The following is a 22,134-nucleotide window of genomic DNA, read 5'->3' as shown; positions in this document are numbered from 1 at the left end:
ACGCCCACGCACAGATACAAGAATACACACTGGTGTGGGGCGCATGGGCGTGCACACGGGGTATACACGCAGAAAATCACCAACACACACACCTCTCGGAGATCTGACACCAATGAGAGAGACGGTCGAGTGAAATTCACACTGTTGGTGCCGAGTGAAGAGGTTCGCACAAATCATCCTTTTCTCTTGTTCTCTCCCTCCAACACCGACTAGTCATTTTATTCGCCTAATTATCTCTTTCTGGCTCGAACAAATTAGAGGCTTGCTCTACGTCGCAGATCACCCGCAGACCACATTTCTATCAACATCGTCCTCCCTCTGTTACCATATCTCAGGCTATGGGAAACGAGGATTACTTCATTGTATTTGTGTGTTTCTTGCTCCAGATGGTATGATCTAATGTCTGTGTCCCCCCTCCTCTCCCCACAACATCCTCATGCTGACAGTGCAGACCTGCATAAATGTAATAGGCCAGATTAAGATTCAGCATGAGAGGGGGAACTTCAGATTAAAAACAAATGACAGTTACATTAAACCTCTAAGGCCAGCGGAAGGGCCTTATGTGGCTTTGAGTGAGGAGGGGGGAGCAAATGATTTTTATTTTTGGATCATGTGGTCGGGGGGACGGAGACAGACAATGTTTCATATGTGAACGTGATTCGACACAATGAGACCCAATCTGACCACACAAAGCTTCTCGATCAGCTGGGCTGTCCTCACGGAGATTAGGCCTGTGTGATCTAGCTCCCTCTGTCAGGGAGTACTGCTGTCCAAAATAGTGCCTGGAGGTCAAACCTTGCCCTCAATAAAACATTCGGGCCTTCCAACTGCTTCTAGAAAGTGATAAAGTATCCCATTCGGTCTGTTTTGATGCACTTTAAAAAGAACATTCACATGAAAGCAGAACAAATATTAAAAGTTTAAAATAGTTTTTGTATTTACATGAGTAGTAATGCCATGTCCCAGTAACAGATTCTTGGCAATTCAACTAACCAGGTTTGAAATAGTTTTTTTTTTTACATGCACAGGTGAGCATGACAAAAGACAACAAAAGTCTGAAGGGAAGAAACAGAGCATGTGGATGAATCTTAAGACCGTTACATGTAGCGATGTCTATTATTTCTAGCCTCAAACTATCTGAAGTAAGTCCATATCCAGCACTGGAAATGTGACTATTTTACACATTCATGCTGAAAAGTTACAACAATGCATGTTGAAGCATCATCTGATTTCCAGAGAGATAACCTGACGATGTTCGAAGACAAGAGGACTTCTCTAGGAGTCCATCAAGGCTCCTCAACAAAAATGTATAAAAGTGTAAAGAAATATAACACATAGCACAACAACAAAAAGATTTCCCACTTTATGCTTTTAAAAGTGTACAGCGAGGCCGACTCCTCTGTTATCCTGTCCAGCTTTCTGAGTGGGGAAAATGTAAAACATAATGAGGTTACTGTAGGACAACTGGACTTTGGCTTGTTGTAGAAGTTTACATTTTTCTTTTTACGATTTGCGATTTATTTTTTAGACATTCCTGTTGTTTCACAGGGGGTTGAAATCAAACATAACTAGCTGACAAAGCCTGTACAAGACGACTGTACTACCACTGACACGAAGGTCAGGAGACCGAGACAAGCTTTCTGTCTTTGTTAGTTGTGCTTAAATGGACCATTCCCCGGTAATTAGCAGGCTTAATTCTTAATTATGTATTTGACTGACAATGCACAAGGTGCAACAGGTTTCCTCTGAGTTCTTTCACTCTTGCACAGTCCTCAACTCTTTAGTCTTCCTCCTCTCCTATCCTCTTTCATGTCCGACTATTTTTGTCTTCTGATTCTTCCTTCATTTTTGGGCAGCTGCAGGCTAAGCAAGCCCCTTCCCCCAACACACACACATACATACAGCCACCTCTTCTCTCTCCCCTCAGTTATAATTATAGATGTGTTGGAGAACAATAAGTGACATCATTGTTTTGTTCTCACATTACTCTCTGATGCGGCATGTGACTCATGAATACTAACTTGTTAACATGCACAGTTTACCAACTTAAGATTTCACTGTACTCCAGTCACAACGGCTGACAAACTGCATTTGAATACTGATCATATACTCACTGACACTCGGGGTTTGTTAATGACATTCACGCCAGATGAAGGGACCTCTTGTGAAAAGAGATGTCGGGTAAGGATTGGAGGTAGTAAATTGGAAACACAAGGCACAAAGACACCAAAATGTGTCCACTGGGTAATGTAACCACTCTGACCACTTCAGGTGACACTCAACTAGGGGAACCTAGTAAGTCTGTGGGAACAAGGGTTCAAGTGTAGCTGGCTGGCATGGTTATAACACTGATGTGTGGAACGGATTCCATTTTTTTAAATTTATTTTTCATATTTTCAGGGGCTGCACTGTCATCTTCTGCTCCAAAAACAAAGTGAACAAGATGAATTTGGAAAAAGAAAAAACAGAAATGAAAAGCCCTAAGCCTCTGCTGCATGAAATCAAATTTACTCTGTTAAATCTCTGTTAAATCCTTCTGTTTCGATCACAATCGGAGCAGCTCGCTAACAAAAACAAAACACAGAGATCTGCCTCCATGGAGATAATGGTGTGCGCCGCTACCCCACATGTCTCTAGCTTGATTGGTATATTATTCCAGTTTTCCAGTTTACAATGCAACAAATCATGGAGTTTGATGATTTGAATCATAAGCTAACAAGTAAAGCCTGTTGAGTTTAACTGGCTTGTCCACTGTCTGGATGTGTAAGAGCTGTAGCGTGTGGAGATTGGATGGTGTCGTGTGTTTAGTTCCACTCTCACACCGCAGTAATGGCGGCGGCTTGCAAGAGAACAACACATAAATCAGCTGCTGGGCTTGTCTATAGACACTGGAACAAATATACACTTATTTTAAATTATATGAATCAGATACAAGCTTGGGCTACTTTTCTACCTTTAGGATGATTTGCTTTATCATATTTAATTTTAATGTCACAGTTTAGTGATTAAATACATTTTTAACACAATAAAAAAGGCACAACATGCTCTGAGACTCAAGTTTATTGGCTACTGTGTGTGGAGTTTATCACACAGGGGTGGCAGTCTTTGACGTTCTTTGCCTACCGTGTGGAGAGACCATTAGTATAGTGTTTATATCCGGCCCAGCAATTCAGACCACCTCCCAACACACACACACACACACACACACACACACACACACACACACACACACTCAGACAAGTGAAAACTCACTGACAAGATGTTTGCAGCTAAGAGCCATTTACTGCCACACTGAAAACACAAGCATGTGCACGTGACACACACACACACACACACACACACACACACACACACACAACACACAACACACAACACACAACACACAACACACACACACACACAAACAAAGCAGTAATGTTAATCCACAGCAGTACTGGTTTGTGTTCTGACTCGAGCCTCATTATCACTGACCTTTACTAATCTGAGTTCTGTTAGGAAGCCACTCAGATACAACCAGATGGAATTTTACACAGCGCGGTTCAGAAAGTAACCCAAAACAGGAGAGTCGCACACGAGGTGTGTTCAGCACATTACTATCAAGAGACGGCTCAACCCGAAAGCGATAGGCAAACGTGTTATCAACAGTAGGGAGGAAAAGAAGTGGTAATGAAGGGAGAGTTCAAAAACACACACACGCACTTTGGAAACATGACAAACCAGGCTAAGCTGAAAAGACCAAACACCATCACGACATTATGAAAACTAAAACGTGACGTCTCTTCCGTCGTGCTTAATGCATCACGCAATTATGTTGACGAATGATCAACCATCTAATCAGGCTTCCAGATCATTCTGCCTGTTTTCCACCTTTGTTAAGAGGACCGCCTCACCTTACACTACCTGAGTCTGCAGTCACGCCTGAAAGTCACATGCGTACGTCGTGGTTTCCCTTGCTGTGCTGAGCCACTTGTTTTTAGTGGGAGACAATGAAATAATATGTAGCATAAAATATGTCAAACCATTCTTGTGTTTTTTTAATTTCTAAGATTTGGATTATAATTACTGAGCCAGTATTAGTCCAATTATACGCAACACTTAAAATACGGTGACTTTCCTGCCAATTTTGGCAGCCAACAAAGTGATGGCTCATTGACAGCTATTATTACAAGTTGTTTACGCAGATTTAAAAAAAAAAAAAAAAAAATACTGCATCACAAACCTGCTGTTAACAATTACATGTAATCACACTGTTCTCACTCGTTTGAAAGAATTAACTACTTTGTCCCTTCCTGTACAGAGACCATTTCAGTTTGCGCTCAGCAGCTTTAAAAAACAAAACAAAAAAAAAACGCACACACACACACACACACACAGACAGACAATTATAACCGCGGGGAAAGCATCAAATTTAATTATATTTAAAGTAACAAGCTGCAAACCAATTTAAGAGGTTAAACTGGAGGGCTTAACACTTGCACACTGCTACAGGACCCCCCCACTCCCCATTTAATATTACATGTTTCCCCAAGATATGAGGGTCATCTGTGTGGATGGAGGGCAGTCTGAGCTGGGGATGACTGATTACTAACACATTTATAATAAATATAAGATTACCAGTACAGTCAGAGTTAATATCAAAAACGACGTGCCAAATAAAGATGCTGACATTTGGATTTGCTCTACAGGAAGCCGGGTATTTTCAACATAGCACAAACAGCAACAAGTTTTATAGGTCCTTTAATTAATAAGATCTCCAGACATGCTGTGGAGGATAATAGAACTGAAACGTGTTTATTTCCCCACCGCGTTTACACTGACAAGCGGCCCTAATTGGAAGCTCGTACATCCACAACACGCCGTTAGGACAGCCAGACCATGAGTTCATTAAAAGAGCTGTTGTAACGTCAGCTACGTCGAAGCGTACTATCATAGCAGGCCTGTAATCATATTACTAATTTGACATGTAATCTGGGGAACGCGTCGAACCTGCTGTAATTTGCTGGAAAGATGAGTATAGTTAATGAACGTGATTCTCATTAACTACACTTGTCTTAATTCATTTTGTTTATGAATTAATCTTTTCCAAACTGCCTTAACTACAAAACCCTTCCTAAGCTTTATTTGCCTGCTCCGCCTCATAGAATTGCCCCTCACCAACATCCTTGACAGCAGCACTCTTGTTCCACTCGTGCTCTATGAATCGATTTAAGCTTTTATAATGGAATTTTAATTATTTATATTTCTGTGTTAGGCATGGTAAAGCTGAGGCAGCATAAAACAGATTGACTTTTGGCCTTGACATGAAAAAATGCAATTAAATAAGTACTTGGATCTTTTTGTACAAGTTTTAACCGTCAACCTTCAAGGTCGATTCAACACAATTTAATATTTTAAGATTAAATTTTTCCTCCACTTCTACTTTCTAACCAAACATACTGTCGATGTAGAACAAACAAGGTCTTTATTGGATACATAACACGACCACATACAAAGGCTGCTGCATTATACTGAAATTTGTGGGTGGGAAGACACGCATACACACACACCTCCCCAACTCTAGGTCGTGATGGCTGTGTTGCCATGGAGATTTGTCGCTTGCTGAATCCTGCCCTCTATCTCGATGTTGGTTTGTTTCTCTTTCATGCTTCCTTCATTTTCTCTTGCTCCCCCCTTCTCTCCTCCTCCCCCACCACGCTTTCTCTTCCTACCCTGCTATTCATATGTTTATGTTTCTATTTATACTCCTCTTTCATGCCAAGATAGGTTTACAGAATAAAATATACGTGACAAGGAGTTTGTTGTCCTTAAACGGGAGCTCGCAGTGTGCAGTATTCTAATAATAATACCATGCAGTGACATATTCAAAGATTGTCAAAAAAGAAATCCAACTTAACACAGATGTAACTTCTTAATCACCACATTTTGGTTTCTATATAGTAACTCGTACGTATAAACATCCATTAAAGCTGAAAACCACAAATACTAACTGGAGCTAATTACAAGGAAATCCCATCAGGGAATGACTTTGGGAGTCATCATGTGAACAACCACTCTAATGAGAGGGAAATTAAAAAGGACACGAGCTAAGACGCTGCCAGAGACGCTGCTGAAGAGAAATGTTACTGCACCTGCTTGACAGTTCTCCTGATTCAACTCCAAATGGAAAGCCAGTTAAACTGGACGTGGATGTAAACACTTTGGCACAAATATATTTTTGATGATGGAAATAAAATGACCTATAACACAGCAGATAGTGCAGTCACACACATACAGTACACAAACGGGAAAATTGTACTTATTTATACAAAACTCAAGCCAAACTAAGTGAAAAGTCTTAAAGTAGACTGAAAATCTTAAAGCACACAGTCTATATATAGACTGATAGATAAATACATATATTTTTATCTCTCTGCTCTGCTTCACACTATTAGCTTTTAGCATGTAGTCTTACTCAGCCCGTTTCCACCACATCAACAGCACATTCTGCCGTCTTTGTTTTTCATTTAACCTTTATGAGCTACATTCATCTTTAAAAGCAGCCCAAGTTCCTTTTTTTGTTACAGTTGTGCAACATATTATTTCGTATGTACTCACGGTGCCGATTTTCACAAGGCAGAGGCTGTCATTAGGACCATTTATAGTTTGAAGCAAAAAAATACGCAACTGTGAGTCACGGTAACAAAGCAGAGCATTATTTCATCATGCCCGAGGTTCAATAATAAATCGTTAATGATTCAAAGTATTGATACAAGTCACTGTCTATGCCTTGCTTGCATGCCCTAGAGTAGCCTCTTCTGAAACTCTAATATACAGTATAGCTACTATATATGCATACTAGCCATATGAACTCTCCACACACACACACACACACACACACACACACACATATAAGGCTAAGTAAATTTCTGAGAGGCCCTTTACTTTAACAAGGTGGTGTCACACAGGGTCTCAGTTTGCTGTCAATGTAGTGTTTTGTGTGTGTGTTCTCTTGAACTGAATTACCCTAGCTCCCGAGGCATGTGTACATTTGTGTGTGTGTGTGTGTGTGTGTGTGTGTGTGTGTGTGTGTGTGTGTGTCAAATCAATTCAGAGCTCCTGTTTGCTCTGTTGCTGTCACAGTTGGGACACACTGCGCAGCACTTCCTTGCATGCCCTTGTTCTGCTGCTATGCAACTGTGTGTGAGTGAGTGCGAGCCACCAGAGTAAACAGGACTGTGTGGCTTTCACAGGGTGGCTGATTTGAAAAGCTGATTAATACATCTATACATGTACCCTGTACTTCATTACAGGGTGTCCCGCAAAATTTTTAGACTCCAACTTAAAAAAAAAAAAAAAAAAAAAACTTAAATAAAGCAACTCAAGGGACAAAAAACCCCGAATAAGAACGACTATTATTTAGGCATCTGCTAACTAAGTGGTGCATCACCTTTCATGAGTGGTTTTGAGACTAAATCACAGCAAAGACACTACAAACAAAAAGCTTAGCAAGTGACACAACCTGTGTTCCATTTGAGTGCTAAAATGTTAATATGGGAAGAGCTATAAATTATGAGCAAAGCTCAAACCCAATCTGTCTGTGGGAATACATTCAACTAAGCAACTGGGTTCAAATAGCAAGGCTGTGTTTGGGTGTACACTTCATTAATTAAACATAGGTCTGATTTTTAGCCTGATAACAGCGGCTTACTTATTTTGGGTTCCCTATATGTGATTTAAACTTTTTAAAAAAGGTCAAGTCTGTAGGTTTTAGTTGCATCTTGTGTCCTGTCTGCCATGTTTAGAGTCAGGATTTAGTTTGTCTGTTCCAGGCTTTTTATTTTCAGGCATAAAATCATGTATGTATGAATATTTTTTTTTCCATGTCTGCCTTATTCTGAAAATGGAGGCCCTCCCAATCTTACACACTGGACCTTCAACCAACCAAGTGTTACCATTCTGCCTCAATTTCTAAGTCAGTTTGATGCAACAGACATCCGAAATTTTCCTTTCGTGGACGCAGCTTATCTTGCAGGATACGTGTGGTAAAAAGGACTCAGATTAAAGCCTCCGAATCAAATTGGGCAACAGCTGGAGCTAGTAAAAGCATCTTGAACTAGTTCCGGGTTAAGTAGGTGAATCAAGTCGGAGTGCAAGGAACACCACAACAAACACCTCTGACACAGAGCGTCTTAGCCTTGGGAAATATGTTTCAGAGAATGAGCATTACTATTTCTTGGGTGTAGCGTTAAGTGCACAAGGAAGGTGTGAATGTTTGCTACCAACTGTGCACTTAAAAGCATTTCTTAAAAATGTACTTTGATCACAGACAATGCCCGAAACAGAAATAAAATGAAACCTGGTGTGTAACTAGTTTCTAAAGAATTCATTTAACCTTTCCTCCATGTCAAAACATATTTAATCACAGGGCGACATCCAAGTATTGACGCTAGACTGACATCAGTTGACTAAACAGTAACACGATGAAGCAGTGAGAGAAAGAAGTCCACACACCTTCACCTGAATGACGTCAAGGCCTTCAAATCGCAGGTCTACAGTTGGCTGCCACACCTACTGCTCGGCTCAACAGGAAAGGCCTGTTTTACCCTGCTCCCAGAGACAATCCAACACACACACACACAAAAAGCACTGAACTTCACTGCGCTGTTGGTTAAACACCCAGGTAGCACCTGCTTGTCCTATATTTATGTGTCCGCTGGAACTCCAGGTATAAATGGCCAACAGAACTCATTGGATCTAAATCCAATTCAAATCCAATCAACAAGTAACTGCATGTGTGTGTGTGTGTGTGAAAAATGAAGGCCTGCTTGTGTGCCGGCAAGAACAAATGTGAACGTGATGAAGTGAATGATCGTGTGTGTGTGTGTGTGTGTGTGTGTGTGTGTGTGTGTGTGTAGCAGGTTCTCTGTTGCTAGGGCTCTGGCTAGCTTTGTCTTTCTCTGTTCATCTGCCTAGTGACTGGTCTGGTAAGGAGAGAGGCATAATTTATGGTTTCCTGGGCGTAACAGCAACGTGTACGTGTGTATGTGTGTGTGTGCTATAGATTGCTTACAAGATGACTCATTCAAAGCGAGCATGAATGAGGACAGGCAAAAGGTGAACACTAAGAATATTAAAAACACGTCTTCAGCAGCATACCTGTGTCAACACACTTACACGTTCAGCGCTTCTTTCTCATCTATATTGAATTTCCAGCTCAACAGCTTGCTGGGAGACTCTCCGTGAGGCTTCCACACTCCCAAGGTGTCAGGTGAAATATATCAAACTGCGCTCGGCTAACCTCATATTTCCAACACAGTGTTCTTTGTCTTCTGTTGCTGTGGCGTTTGACGGCAGTTTGAACCTGCAACGGTCACTATTCCCGCCGCGGAGCGTTACAAAAGGTCATACGGGAAAAGACCGGACATTAGCTCAGAGAAACGACAAGAATTGACTAAATAAATAAATGGATTTATTTTTTTTTTGCCATTTTGCTTCCCTAGTTCCTAAAAATGAAGGTCATCTGATAAAAACTTTGAGTCAGACAAATCACAGGACTGCTGATGTTGTCACTTTTGATAAATTGATCCAAAAAAAAAAAAGATTTTTCATCATTTCACAGTGATTGATGGGTTAAAACTTTAAAAACTGACTTTGCTAATGATGTGGTGAGAGTCACAAAATGTAAATAGAACTTTTGTTTGTTCAGATTGATATCTAGATCGAGCTCAGATAACAGAAAACAACTTTTAAGCTCGCGGGTAAGTCTTGACAAGATAGGCAACCCTTTTAAGTGTTTAGATGAGGATGTCGAGGCTTCTGCGTTGAACTCCTGCCAACTGTGGCTCATGAAAACTCTGTCAGAGTCTCTTTATTCACATCTGGTACCGAACACTACGTAATCGTCCTGCTGTCCCTGCAGGATCCCACAGATCCCATCCCGACTTTTCCTGCTTTATAACAGTAGTGTACAAGCAGAACATTGTTTCAATTCAGAATTAACTAACAGCAATCATTAATTTGGTTAAAAATAAACAGATGCACACTGAACTAACCTAGAAAACCTTTCCAGGACTTCAGTATCATACCATACATATAGTTTCTTGAGCTTTTAAATGGGATTGTTTCGTCACCTTTAGTGAAGCACTAAGGTTGGTGATGCCATTTGGAATACAGGTAGACCATCTTCCTGCTTCATTTCCTTGTTCCTTTTTCCATTTCCACTGGGGACCGAGAGTAAACCCAGTGAAAACAATCAAATCATTTCCTAGTTAGTTTCTGGTTCTCTCTACATGACTTCTACAATGAGTACATGTCTCACTCGGACAAATTAATGGTTCAAATCCATTACACGTCCATGTGGGGAGGATCCAGTTCGCTCGGCTAGTGAGCAACTACCCAAACAATGAAATGGGGGATGAAGTAGCGATTGAAGAGGCAGACCAGTATTTCTGGCTGCATTAGTCTGTCTTTTCAGAAGACATGGCTCAATGAATGGAGAGGGAACATTGTAAAGCAGGAAATCAGACAATCAAGAGATCATGTCTGGGGAAGTGGAAAAAGAGTACAAACCAACAGCAAACACGTTACCAACACAACTTGTGCACAACTCTGTTTTGAACCTACAGCATTCATTTAATACATCGACATACACCGTGCCGTGTATTTTGATAAACCTGCTCTCTTGCTGGGCTTGCAGTGAACTGCTGTCACGCTGATAATGGGTGCCATATGCAAATAAGTTCCTCAAACTAACAGCCAGTATAAAACCTTGTGTAACATGTCAGATCAAGTCATACACCAACACGCCACTTTCACACTGCCAGGAAGATGTCATAAGTCACTCCTCTGAGTTTGACAGCCAGCAGCAGGTATTGTTAAGATTTTAACGGTACTACTTCACCGGTGATTAAATGAAAATTCAACTCGATTTCAAGACAGAGAGCCAGGCTTCACAAGTTCATCTGTTAGACACCCCTGTATATACTGTTACAGACAGATTATGCGGGGGTAGTTGGTTGTCATCAGCATTTAAGGTCAGGCAACGCCTTCCTTTCTCACCTGGATAGTGTCATCTGTGTGTTGTGTGATGTTAGATGTATAAAGGGTGAAAGCAGACCACAGTAACAAAATGTTACAACGACAACTTAACTTTAAAGTCAGACAAAGATCACATCTCGTACAACCAGGAAGGTGGGAATGATCTTAGACGCAACAGGTGGCCGATGTTGTACATTAATAAAATGTTACATTTCGGAGCTTAAGTTTGCATGATGATCTGACATTTATGAATGCACCTATATTTATACCCAACAATCAGCTGGCTTACTTTAACCATGTGTGGCTGTCAGCATAAATAACATCCCTGAGGTGGATGGGACAACGAGACACAAGCTACAGGCTAGGCAGAACCAATAACGTCAGAACTTATCAATAGTACGGTCTTTAATAATTTACCCCCGGGGGTGTTTAACATCAGGTTTTATTACCCAGCTCTACCAGCGACTGTTTGTGATGACAGGACGGTGGTCTGTCTGTCTTGGTCAGTCACTTTTACAACCGCCTTTCTATTCCAGTTTTGCAGATACACGGTGAGGATATTCAGAGAATATCTGCTTTTACCGAGCAGCACGCTGACAAGTGTCTGACAGGGACAGGGATGGGGACAGTCATGTCAACACCGAGTCCCGTCTTCATGTCCGGTGCCATTTTGTCCTGTATCTTGAGACCTGACACCAAAGGCTTTCTATACATGGCCTTCAAAAACAGACTGCGTTTGTGTGGGAGTATCCATCCATGACCTTTTGCCTACAAACCCAGTTAGGGACTTGCCATGACCCCAAAGTTTTTTTTCTTTCCACCCCTAAATCCTCACTTAGTGCCGTGGGACGAGTTGAGGGTAACAATAGCAGTACGGCAGAACACCACAAGGGCCTGCATTGGTACCAGTGCATTGCAAAAGGGTACACAAACAAGGCATATCAGGAAGTTCAGCCTGAGATACTGCACTTTATAGTTTTATAGTCTTGCCTGAATGTGCTGTTAGAAAGTTATCACAGCAGCAGTTGATATCCCACTGATCTTCTTGTGGCACAGTGCTGCATGATACACAGTATCCTACCTAATGTGTGCGCTTGCACGTATCTGATAAGCCATCATCACAGTGTGTTGTTGGATAATGTCGTGCTCCCTCGTCGTAGACTAAAATTGAATTGATACTCTTGAATTCAATGAGAAACTTTGCCAATATGAAAGGTTAGTGTGTGTTCCAACTGTCCCACTGGATATGGAGAGGCCACGTGTGTGCGTGTGTGTGTTACAGTCAAAGACTTATATAATCAACTGTATTGTTTATGACCTCTGTTCCAGGTGAGGGTGTAGCTGTGTAATATGCCTGTGTCACTCTCTCTTTGCCTACACTTACACAGATACATACAGGTCTAACTGTACCGTCTAATGGAAGCAGTGATCCATTGTGTGTGAGACAAGCCAGCGCACACACACAACACACACACACTGACACTCGCAGTGAGATCATGGTATCAACAGACAACTTCTGTCAGCATTTTATTTGTACAAGGAGCAAAGACAGACTAAATCTTTTTAACCTTTGAGTCTCCAGCACAGACAGGTTTCCCCGTTGGCTGTTTAAGAGCAGCTCAGTCGTCTGGTTGGCTGCGCAGACACAGTTTGCGCGCCTGGGTTGGGCTTTTAGAGTTTCAGGTAGTTTGACAGAGGGTGCAGCTCTCGGGACAGATTGAAACAAAAAGTGCTTTTTTTTTTTTTTTTAAACAACGCCCTCCTCATTTATGATGTCTGCTTCTTCGTGTGCGCACATTTACTATTTATTTAGGTCACTGTATTCATCAAAGCTGCTGACCAACTGCTAAAACAATATCGCACACAAGCCTCACAGCGGCTACATTCATATACCATTAGATACTGTGGGCCACACAAATATAGAAACGGGGTTTAGCTTCACACACGTGTCGACATCATCCACCGGCTACTCTGTCAACATGCACACGCACAAGTTTTTCCATCCGACGCTCAGGAGAGATTTTTGCATCGCATGATGCTTGTCAACAGCTGTCCAAGATGTGTATCGGAAACTAGAGTTGTCACAGTAACAAAATGAGTAACCACGATACTATACCAGGCAAAGTATCACGGTTCCGGGTATTATTGCGATACTGCGGCCTTTTTTTATTATTATTTTTATAAACTGTAATGTATTTGTACAAGTTATAAATTACTTATAATGTTGTTTGGTGCATGATAAACATAATACTGATGAAGTAAGAATTAGACAAACAAGTTTGAAACGAGTTTGATTTTTTTAGCTAAATTTGTCACGGACGACGACGCGGCAGGGCGTGCACGCGTCTGGGCGAGACAGAACTTTAGCTTGATGTTTGTTTTGAAGCTAATTCCTATCAAAGCGGAGCGGTCTTCACGAAGTTCGTTCTTGCCGGCAGAAGCACACGAACAGCCAATCAGCTAACAGACGGGCGGACACAGCGTCACCAGTAAAAGGGAAACAGCCAATCATTCAGCGGCTGTGTAGTTTGGTTGCAGTTGTTGGCATGTTGGTTTGTTTACAAGGGAGTAGGATGCAGTGAGAAGCCTTGAGAAGAGTAGAGGCGGCCGCTAAGTAGTGGAAACTGGTAGTATAGTAATCCACGTTGGTACCATTGCGTAGAAGTACCGTGGGTACCGTGCAACTATCAGAAACTATAATGGTTTTCATGTGAGCAGCTTTTTTCCCCCCTCTCTTTCTTTTTTTGTAACTGCAATGAATCTACAGATAAATCTGTCTGCAACATTAAGACAGATACTTTCGTCTGAGCAGCGAGGGCTTTGTTCCAGCTTTCTAATAATGATTTACAGAGCGCAGCCAAAGGCTTTCTTGGTCTTTCTCAAACTTTCAGGCCCAACACCAAAGTGCTTTTTTTTCCCCTCAAATCAGCTGAATGGAAAAGTGAAATACGGCGTCTCTTTGAATCTACAGCTCTCAATGTCCTTCGCCATGTGACACATGTACTGATGATATTTATAGTGTGTTTAGGAGCCCTCTGGCCTCTGGATAAGGGTCAGCCGTTTTAGGTCAGAAGAGGATGTGTATTGTTTATGAGTGTCTTTAATCACACCATGCACCACGTACCAAACCCAAAAACGACAGCTCCATTCGTGTTACTCCACCAGCTCTTTCCAGGAATGCTCTGGACTAAAATATATTTATCAATCAGTGACCAAAAAGTCTTGCTCCCTGTGAGTTTAAACATTAATTCCAGGGGATTATCATAAATATTATAGATTAAAAGCAACTTCTCGTGGTGTATCAACCCTCTTCTTCTATCTCAAACGCACTTGGACAACAGCACACATGTACTAAAGTGAAATAACAATGCATCGGGTGTAATATGTGGATATTGTGTTTCTGTGCTGTCAGCTGTATGGATTTCATGTGGAACTGGCTGCAACAGGTCAAAGCAATGGAAGTCAAGTAGGTGGACATGCCCCAACACACAGACTAAACAGAAACCTAAATTTGTTCCTCTGTTCTGCAAAGGAGTGGGAAATCCAGTGCGAGTGCGTAGGCAAGCTGGTGAATCACTGCTGTGTGGCAAAGACAACAGAGACAGAGAAAAGGCAAAGAAGACAAGCAGAGACTGTAGAAGGCCAAACCAGGGCCCCATCTCAACAGCAGATAAAGCAGAAACAACTAAAGTGGCTTCATGAGGAAGTAAGATTTTTTTTTTTTTTTTTTTTTTCTGGAGAGTCATTTTGAGATGTGTATCTTACCTGCCCGGCTGAGTTTTCAATGACTTGCACCAGAGGGATCCTTGTTGACATTTTTGAAAGACTTGAAGTTGCCCCAAAAAAAAAAAAAAAAAAAAAAGGAGGGGAGGGGGGGGAGGAACGGTAAAAACCAGAACGACCTTTCAGTGTCTATTGTGCATTTAAAACCTGTCTAGTTGATGGTGAAGGACGGGAGAGAAAAGGGGGGGGATAAATTTCCAACAGTTGTCCAGTGCTAGCCAGCTAGCAGCAGCACGACAGATAGCTCGTGAATCAACAAGTTGAATCCCACATCAGCCGAGTTAGCCAGCTAGCTAGAAGACTAGCTAGCAGCAGCAGCACGTCCCATGTTTGTCAACAAGAAGAAGAAAAAAAAGCAACAACAACAACAACAAAAAAAAACGTCTTCTTCAGCTTCGGCCTGAAAACATTCAGTTCCCAATTAGCATTTATCGGCGTCGACGGTGACCCCAGCGGAGCTTTCACACCGACGCGGTGACGTTTGAGAGCTAGCTCGGAGAGAAAAAAAAAAAAAAGTTGGGCAACGGTTGAAACAAGACGAGCTTCAGTTAGGCGGTTAGCATGCTAACGGCTGCTAACCAACGTCTCCTCCAACCGTCGCCGAAATTCTTCACAGCAAATCTTTTTAAACTCCGGCGTCGTCTTTCACGGAGCTTGTTTTTGTGTCGACGCCTGTTTTTTTTCCTTCTTCTTTTCTTTTCTTCTCTCTCTCTTCGTGGCAGAGATGTGTTTCCTCTCAGTTTTTTTTTTTTTTTTAAAAGAAAAGCAGGTCTCTTTAACACACAAAACTTTCAGGAGGCCAAAGTTATTCCCGGCGAGGAGGTCTCGACCTTCCCCAACTCACACACGAAACGCAAGTCAAAAATTCCCAGTGAAATATTCCCAGGTTTTTTTTTTTGTTGTTTTTTTAGGGGTATCCGAAAAATAAAAACAGCAGCATGTGTATAAAAAAATAATAAATCACATGGCAGGTGAAGAAACGCGATTTAATTTGTCGCGCTGGCTAACTGGCTGGCCAATATTAGCCCATGTAGCTAGCTGATTCAGTGTTTCTTTAGGGGCAGAGCTAGCTGGTTAGCTTGTCCTCCTGCGGCCGCGGCGGCGGTGACTGCCACAGAGCAGCCCACAAAACTAAAAAAAAAAATCCACGGAAATCACCGGCGCTCTTCCTTGTGTTTGCGTGATTGGAATAAGGTCGTTCACCAGTGCTGCACTGCAGTGTGGCGATATATATATATATACACACACCAGCTCGTCCTGTCGGTACACCGACCTGCTGTTATTCCCGTGAGCAGCCGACTCAAAAGAGGAATCATCAAGTTGTAAAATCCATTATCGGTTAACTGGGGTTTTCTTGTTAGGAGGTGCGTGTCACGGCGACACAGAGAGTGAGTGAGTGTGTGAGAGAGAGAGAGAGGCGAGGAGCTGCGCCCGAGCTGCAGTCTATGCGCACGATCCTGCCCTGATACCGGAACAAGCTCGCGGCAACATGGCTGCTTGCACCACGACTGAAAGAGGAGGATTTGGAGAGGGGAGGGGAGGGAGAAGGGCTCGGTCTGCTTTCGGATGTACTCGGCTTTTTCCGTCGCTCTTACTGGTGACCGCGATTCCTACCAGGTTGGTAAATGGCAGGTGCAGGGGAATGTGTTCGTGCAGGGATGTATCTGCGGATACAAGCACATGTATTAGATACATAGTACATCATGACCCGAGTCCTGCGTTATTACTTTGTTTTTGTGTCCCAACTTTTTGTCCCCAGGGCCTACAAACAAGTCAATCACTCCTTGTTACATGCAGGGATCCCACGGGTGCTTGAATTCCTTGAAAATGCTTGAATTTCAATTCAGTGTTTTCAAGGTTGTGAAAATGCTTGAATTTTTTTGTGAAGTGCTTGAAAATGCTTGAAATTTGTGTGATGTCTATTTGTCACTGTTATTGCGCTATGGTAGTTACACAATACACCGCTCACAAGCTGAGAATACAAGCCAATTCACAATTAGTTCAAAATCAAAACAGTCAATCTACCACCATATGAAATAATGCTAATTAGACCCATATTATTATGCCATACAGTGGCACCGCTGCGCTTCCCATGACCATCATGGCAAACACAACTAGTAGGCTACCTATTTAAAGGTGCTGGAAAAATGGAAAAACTGGTGCTTGAAGGTGCTTGAAAAGTGCTTGAATTTGTTCATGAAAAAGGTGTGGGAACCCTGTACATGTGAGTAACTAAACTAATGTTATGTATCCTTGCTGTTGCTTGTAGTGTTAAATATTGTGATTATTCCAGGGAGCCACAGGTAGTGCACAGATTCCAGTAGGACGAATGAAGTGAGCCAAGAACTGTAGTCTTCTAGGGAGGCTATAATCCCTGACAACATCCCTACAAAGCAGCTCAGGTCTGTGAAGAAGTTTCAGATCCAGACAGAGATAGCCAGCATCCCTACCATTCCCGAGTAAAGGCTGGGGAGTTTATAAATTTTCCAGTCCAGAAAAATATGCTTTAGAGAGACGATTGTTATAGACACATGCAAATCCAACACTATTATGTAAATGAGGCTAAGGGACAGACAATCTGCTGTTCCACAGATGTTTATTAAAGCGTACAACTCGCAATCCACCAGACGGATTATTGAGAATCTGTATTCAAGTATGCCACTGATGATGGAGAACAACTCATCAGATTCTACCACAAACTCACAACGTTTTGTTGGAAGAACTGGATGAGGTTTTTCATAAGCCCAAAAAATAAAATCAAAACAAACCGGACATCAGATAACGTGGCAATTATTATTATTTTGGTCCTGCCCCGTCTTATAACCCTACTGGATTAAAGTACAAGCAACCATCATGAGGATTCTGGGATTTAATATCGAGTTTACTTGTCTCTCTTTCTACCCGGGAAACATATCAAGTCACTCAAATCTGTTAAGATTTGTTCATTTTTTTATCCAGCATCTCTCTGGAAACTCCAGTTCTGCAGGTGATGCTCACATGGTACCTGCAGGAACTGCCAGGTATTTTCTGTGATGAAATCACATCCCATATTTCCTCTCAACGGTCACACAGAATCCAGCCGAGCAAAAAACAAACAAACAGACGGCTTCATGTTGTTGTTGTTGTTTTTTTGGCATTCGTTCATCAAGCCACGGCGTTACACAACAGCAAAATTTACAGAGAACACACAAAAAACTTTACAGCAATGAGCTTATATAAGTGCCTTGCTCACAGGCAGAGTGACACCGTGGATCCTCTGCTTGAAAGGTGTCATTGTTCCATAAAATATCTCCTTTTATATACAGAGTTTCTTCCACATAATTTCTAAATTTATCTGAGGCCATAACATGTTATTAAACTATACAGTGACGGTTGGATTATGGGTGCACATTGCAGTCACAGCTGTATAAAGTGTCACTTGTAAATATGTACCCATAAGTGTGACTGTGAGATGCTGCCAGCTGGCATAGACATTACCAAGTTACTTAGCAACAGCCATGGACTGACAAAGACAATATGGCTGCCTTTGGAAGTGGTGATGTTGCTGAACTCTGTCAATCAGGAGGTCTGCAGAGAGCGGCCACAAAACCAAATATTCAGCATTCGCACAATGCAAGGATGTTACGGAGAAAATAAAAAAGAAATCAGGAAATGAAGGTCTGTGAGAGGCTTGTTAGTAATGACTGGGAGAGCATCCAACTGGCAGGATTTCCCGATGAACCAAGGGAAAAATCACATCCCTGATGATAGACAGAGTGTCCCTGGAGGTATATATACTGTTAGAGGAGACAAACACTTCTATTTTCAGTGCATAGAAGTGTATTCAGATAATTAATAACATTGTTGCTGTATCGCTGGGCCCTTTTTTGTAACTTATCTTTCAGTATACACAAATATTGGCAGCGTATGTCCTCTTTTATTCTTTATTTCCAGCATGTTGGAGCTCGTCCAATATGATGCTGGATCACAGGAGAGCACGTCACCATATGTATTGTCCAATATTTGGTGACCAGCCCTCAAAATGTGCTGAAAAATATCTGAAAATATCACAACTAGCCATGAACTCAATGACTCAATTTTTTTTTTTTTACATGAAAGATTTTACATGAGAGGTTTGAGTAAGAGCTCAGCTTGTTCCTGGCTAAATGTGCTGAAGTGTCGCCATCTGCAGGATGTCTGAATATATCACTATCTATCTATCTATCTATCTATCTATCTATCTATCTATCTATATTCCATAGATATTTGGATGAAGTAGCATTTTCTTGGCAGCTGTACTCCTATTTTGCTTTGGAGAAAGAAATGACACTCTGAGTAGGAGGTTGAGCTGCAGACTGTTAATTGCAGCTGATTTGAGGATATTTTTAAGTCTCATTGGATGAACATTAAACAGCATACCAGCCTTTTTATCCACAGTCTCATATTTCCGGGTGCCAAAAGTATCTGGCCAGATTAAGCCTGTAATAACAGTTATTTTTATTATGTAGCCAATCATTTTCTCTGTAGAAGCTGGCATCCAGTGCACATCACCAGACTGTTGATACATTATTGTCAGGCTGTCCCTCCAGACCTTCATTTTACATTTCAGTTCATCTCAGCAAAGATCTAGCTCAATCGTGGTAACTCTGTGTGGCGTTATGCAGATCTTGATTACCGCCAACATCCGATTAAATTCAAATTCTCTGTCACGTTGTCACATGTATGATCTAAACGCACTGAAGCATGAACCACCCAGCTGTTACCAGCTACTTCACTTTCAGTAAGCCAGAGTTTGGAAGTAATTTAATCAAATCATGAATTTTAAAAAAAGCAGAAATGAGCACCAAAATACATTTTTTAAGACTTTTGGTGTCACATTTGAAGAATTTCATAATAAAAGCATATTACTCATAAACTCTGAGTTTTCTGACAAAGGGCTCCATCTTATTATTTCTACACCTTATTTTGTCATCAATAAAAGCAACTTGGAATTAAATTCTGAGCGTGGTAGTTAATTAAGGAGTTCGGAGTTGAACCTGCTGTAATTACATGTGTTTGGAAATGTGATTGGAGGTTGTAGGAGGCCATGCTCAAGAGCACCACAACGGTGGAGTGTTCTTCCTACCAGCTACAACAGATTGACTTTAAGCTGGAACACCTGAACACCACCTGTTGTCACTCCAAAAGAAACAAAACACCAAGAACATGAACAATCTGGTATGAAACGTCCGTATTTATGGGTTTGAATTATCTCCAGTTTTAAATGAACACATTGAGAACATGGCAGATGGGGTGAGGACGATGTACTTTGTGACAGAGCTGTGGGTCTTAGTCAGACAGAAAATGTGGGAGCCACTGCTTCAGGCACATAATATTGCCCACCTATAATGTACACCATCAATAAGAAGGAGCACTCAGGACAGGACACAGAGTGAATCTACTCTCTCCAGACGATCGTTCACAGAGCAGTGGAATAATCTCACAGCATGTGCTGATGTACATTTCAAAATGTATTTGACATGATTATAGAAGAAGAGACAAGCAGATGAGAGTACACACACACACACAAATGCATAATCAGTGAGTGTACAGATCTTTTGCCTAATTCATGGCCTAACAGACTGAGAGGGTGACAGTCCTTCCTTAACCTGGCAATTTAGTAGGTGCTGACTCACAGCGTGGGCAAAATTAGTGAAGAAGTAAGAAGCCAGGCCAGGAATAGGCTGAATCTGTGCAGACTGTGCTACAATAACATGATGTACTTTAGTGAAATCTCTAATATCTCTAAGTAATGACCTTTTTTTTTTTTTGCAGTCCATTAAGTATGTTGCATATTTAATGATTCGCAGTGAGAGAATCAAGAGGGACGAGGCCTGTATCTGCAAGTCTTAAAGGGAAATGAGGAAACTGATTTTGTTTTTGATTGAACATTTTGAGGAAGCCGCGCTTTCCTTTGCACCACCAGAGGAAATGCCACACAGTAGGTGAAACAAGTTTCATGTTGTTTTCTAGTAAGATACCAAAAAAAAAACCTCACACAAATTAGGGCGTTTTCTTCTTTTTTTAAAGCGTTGTTCCATCTTTTGCACTGAGGCAGGACTCGAATGGTCTGTTTAAACATTCATCAGGCGTCTTTTATATGACTGCTGCGTCAAGCTCGACTGTCACAAAATCAGGACTGTCCTCCTTATCCTCACGCAACACACACTGCAGTGGAGAGTGATGAAGTTTCCTACAAATGTTTTGAAATTCAACAAACAGATCTTTAACTACAATGTATGTTTGGGAACTGTGTCTATTTTTACTATGATAAGAAACCAAATTACATATTTCTTTCTAGAAAAGGATTAGGAACAGATCCAAGAGAGTCAAGTTCTTGAGAAAACACACAGTGTTTATTTTGTTTTCTGAGACTGATCAAACTATAGTGAGTCTAAAAATGAGCAAATCATCCTTAAAAAGAATAAAGCAAAAGACAAAAAGAAAAAAACAAAACATGAATGAATATCTGCAGGGCACGTATGCGTACTCCCAATCTAAAATGATTTTCATAAAATGTTCATATTACATTTATTATTGTAACTTCTTTACCTCATCTCTACATTTGTGAGATATAAATCCACTTTATAGTTTGTTAATGTTGGTGTACATATTTAGCACCTTTGTTTTTTATGCTTCATTTTGTGTAAAGTAGACACTACCCATGTATTCTACTTGTGTTTAGGTTTGTGTGTGCCTTGAATTCTGAATAAATCACCAACATGGATTGTGTTCTGCTTTGTGGCATGAACAGACATGCAAACATTTGATGTGCTGCTTGTTTTTGTACATGAAATAAGTGAACATTAACGGACTTGTGTGAACCTCCTGTTACCAGAGGAGTTGGCTCTCTAAGCCAATGAAAATATTAAAGTGGAAAAAAATAAATAAATAAAAGTCACATTCATGACACCATTATCAGCAATTGAGCAGAAACAGTAGAAGATAATCCCTCTCGAGCTGCGCTAATCTTTTATTAAAGCGTCTCCGTTCAGCTCGGGCTCTTAGAGGAGGACACCAGTGTTCCTCTGCCAGTCTGACATTAGCTCGTGTTAGTGTTGAGTTACCACGATGTGATTAACAGGTCTTTCCGTTTAAGGTGTCGAAGCTCATGTAAATTACATCAGTTTGACACGACTTGGTTTTAAGTGTACTACAGTGTTTTATGTCGGACTGAAAAAGGTGCGTTAATTACTCTGCAAAGAGAAAAGGTCATCCAAGTTGAGTCTCTACATCTCTGCACGTTTCTTTCTTTATAGAGAATTAAGCAGAAAAGCTAAATGTGAACTTAAAGAGGAAGAAGATTATGTTTAAAAA

At 41.2% G+C, this 22,134-nt stretch overlaps 1 protein-coding gene across 12 annotated transcripts in view; it reads right to left on the bottom strand.

Moving 5' to 3' along the window:
- Window positions 1–16,329, bottom strand: part of mark2b (MAP/microtubule affinity-regulating kinase 2b) — a 48,893-nt gene extending 32,564 nt beyond the window's left edge. For 8 of the 12 annotated variants that reach the window (XM_027277447.1, XM_027277449.1, XM_027277454.1 and 5 more), the window contains exon 1: window positions 14,782–16,328. In XM_027277447.1, coding sequence (XP_027133248.1) covers window positions 14,782–14,832 — 51 coding nt within the window. In that variant the 5' untranslated portion in view covers window positions 14,833–16,328. Of the gene's footprint in view, window positions 1–14,781 lie in introns of all 12 variants that reach the window. The other 4 variants (XM_027277456.1, XM_027277450.1, XM_027277458.1 and 1 more) reach the window with 2 other exon arrangements.
- Between the last annotated feature and the right edge of the window lie 5,805 nt (window positions 16,330–22,134).

Source organism: Larimichthys crocea, chromosome III, assembly GCF_000972845.2.
Source record: "Larimichthys crocea isolate SSNF chromosome III, L_crocea_2.0, whole genome shotgun sequence".
NCBI lineage: Eukaryota > Metazoa > Chordata > Actinopteri > Sciaenidae > Larimichthys > Larimichthys crocea.
This window is presented reverse-complemented; position numbering and strand designations above follow the sequence as displayed.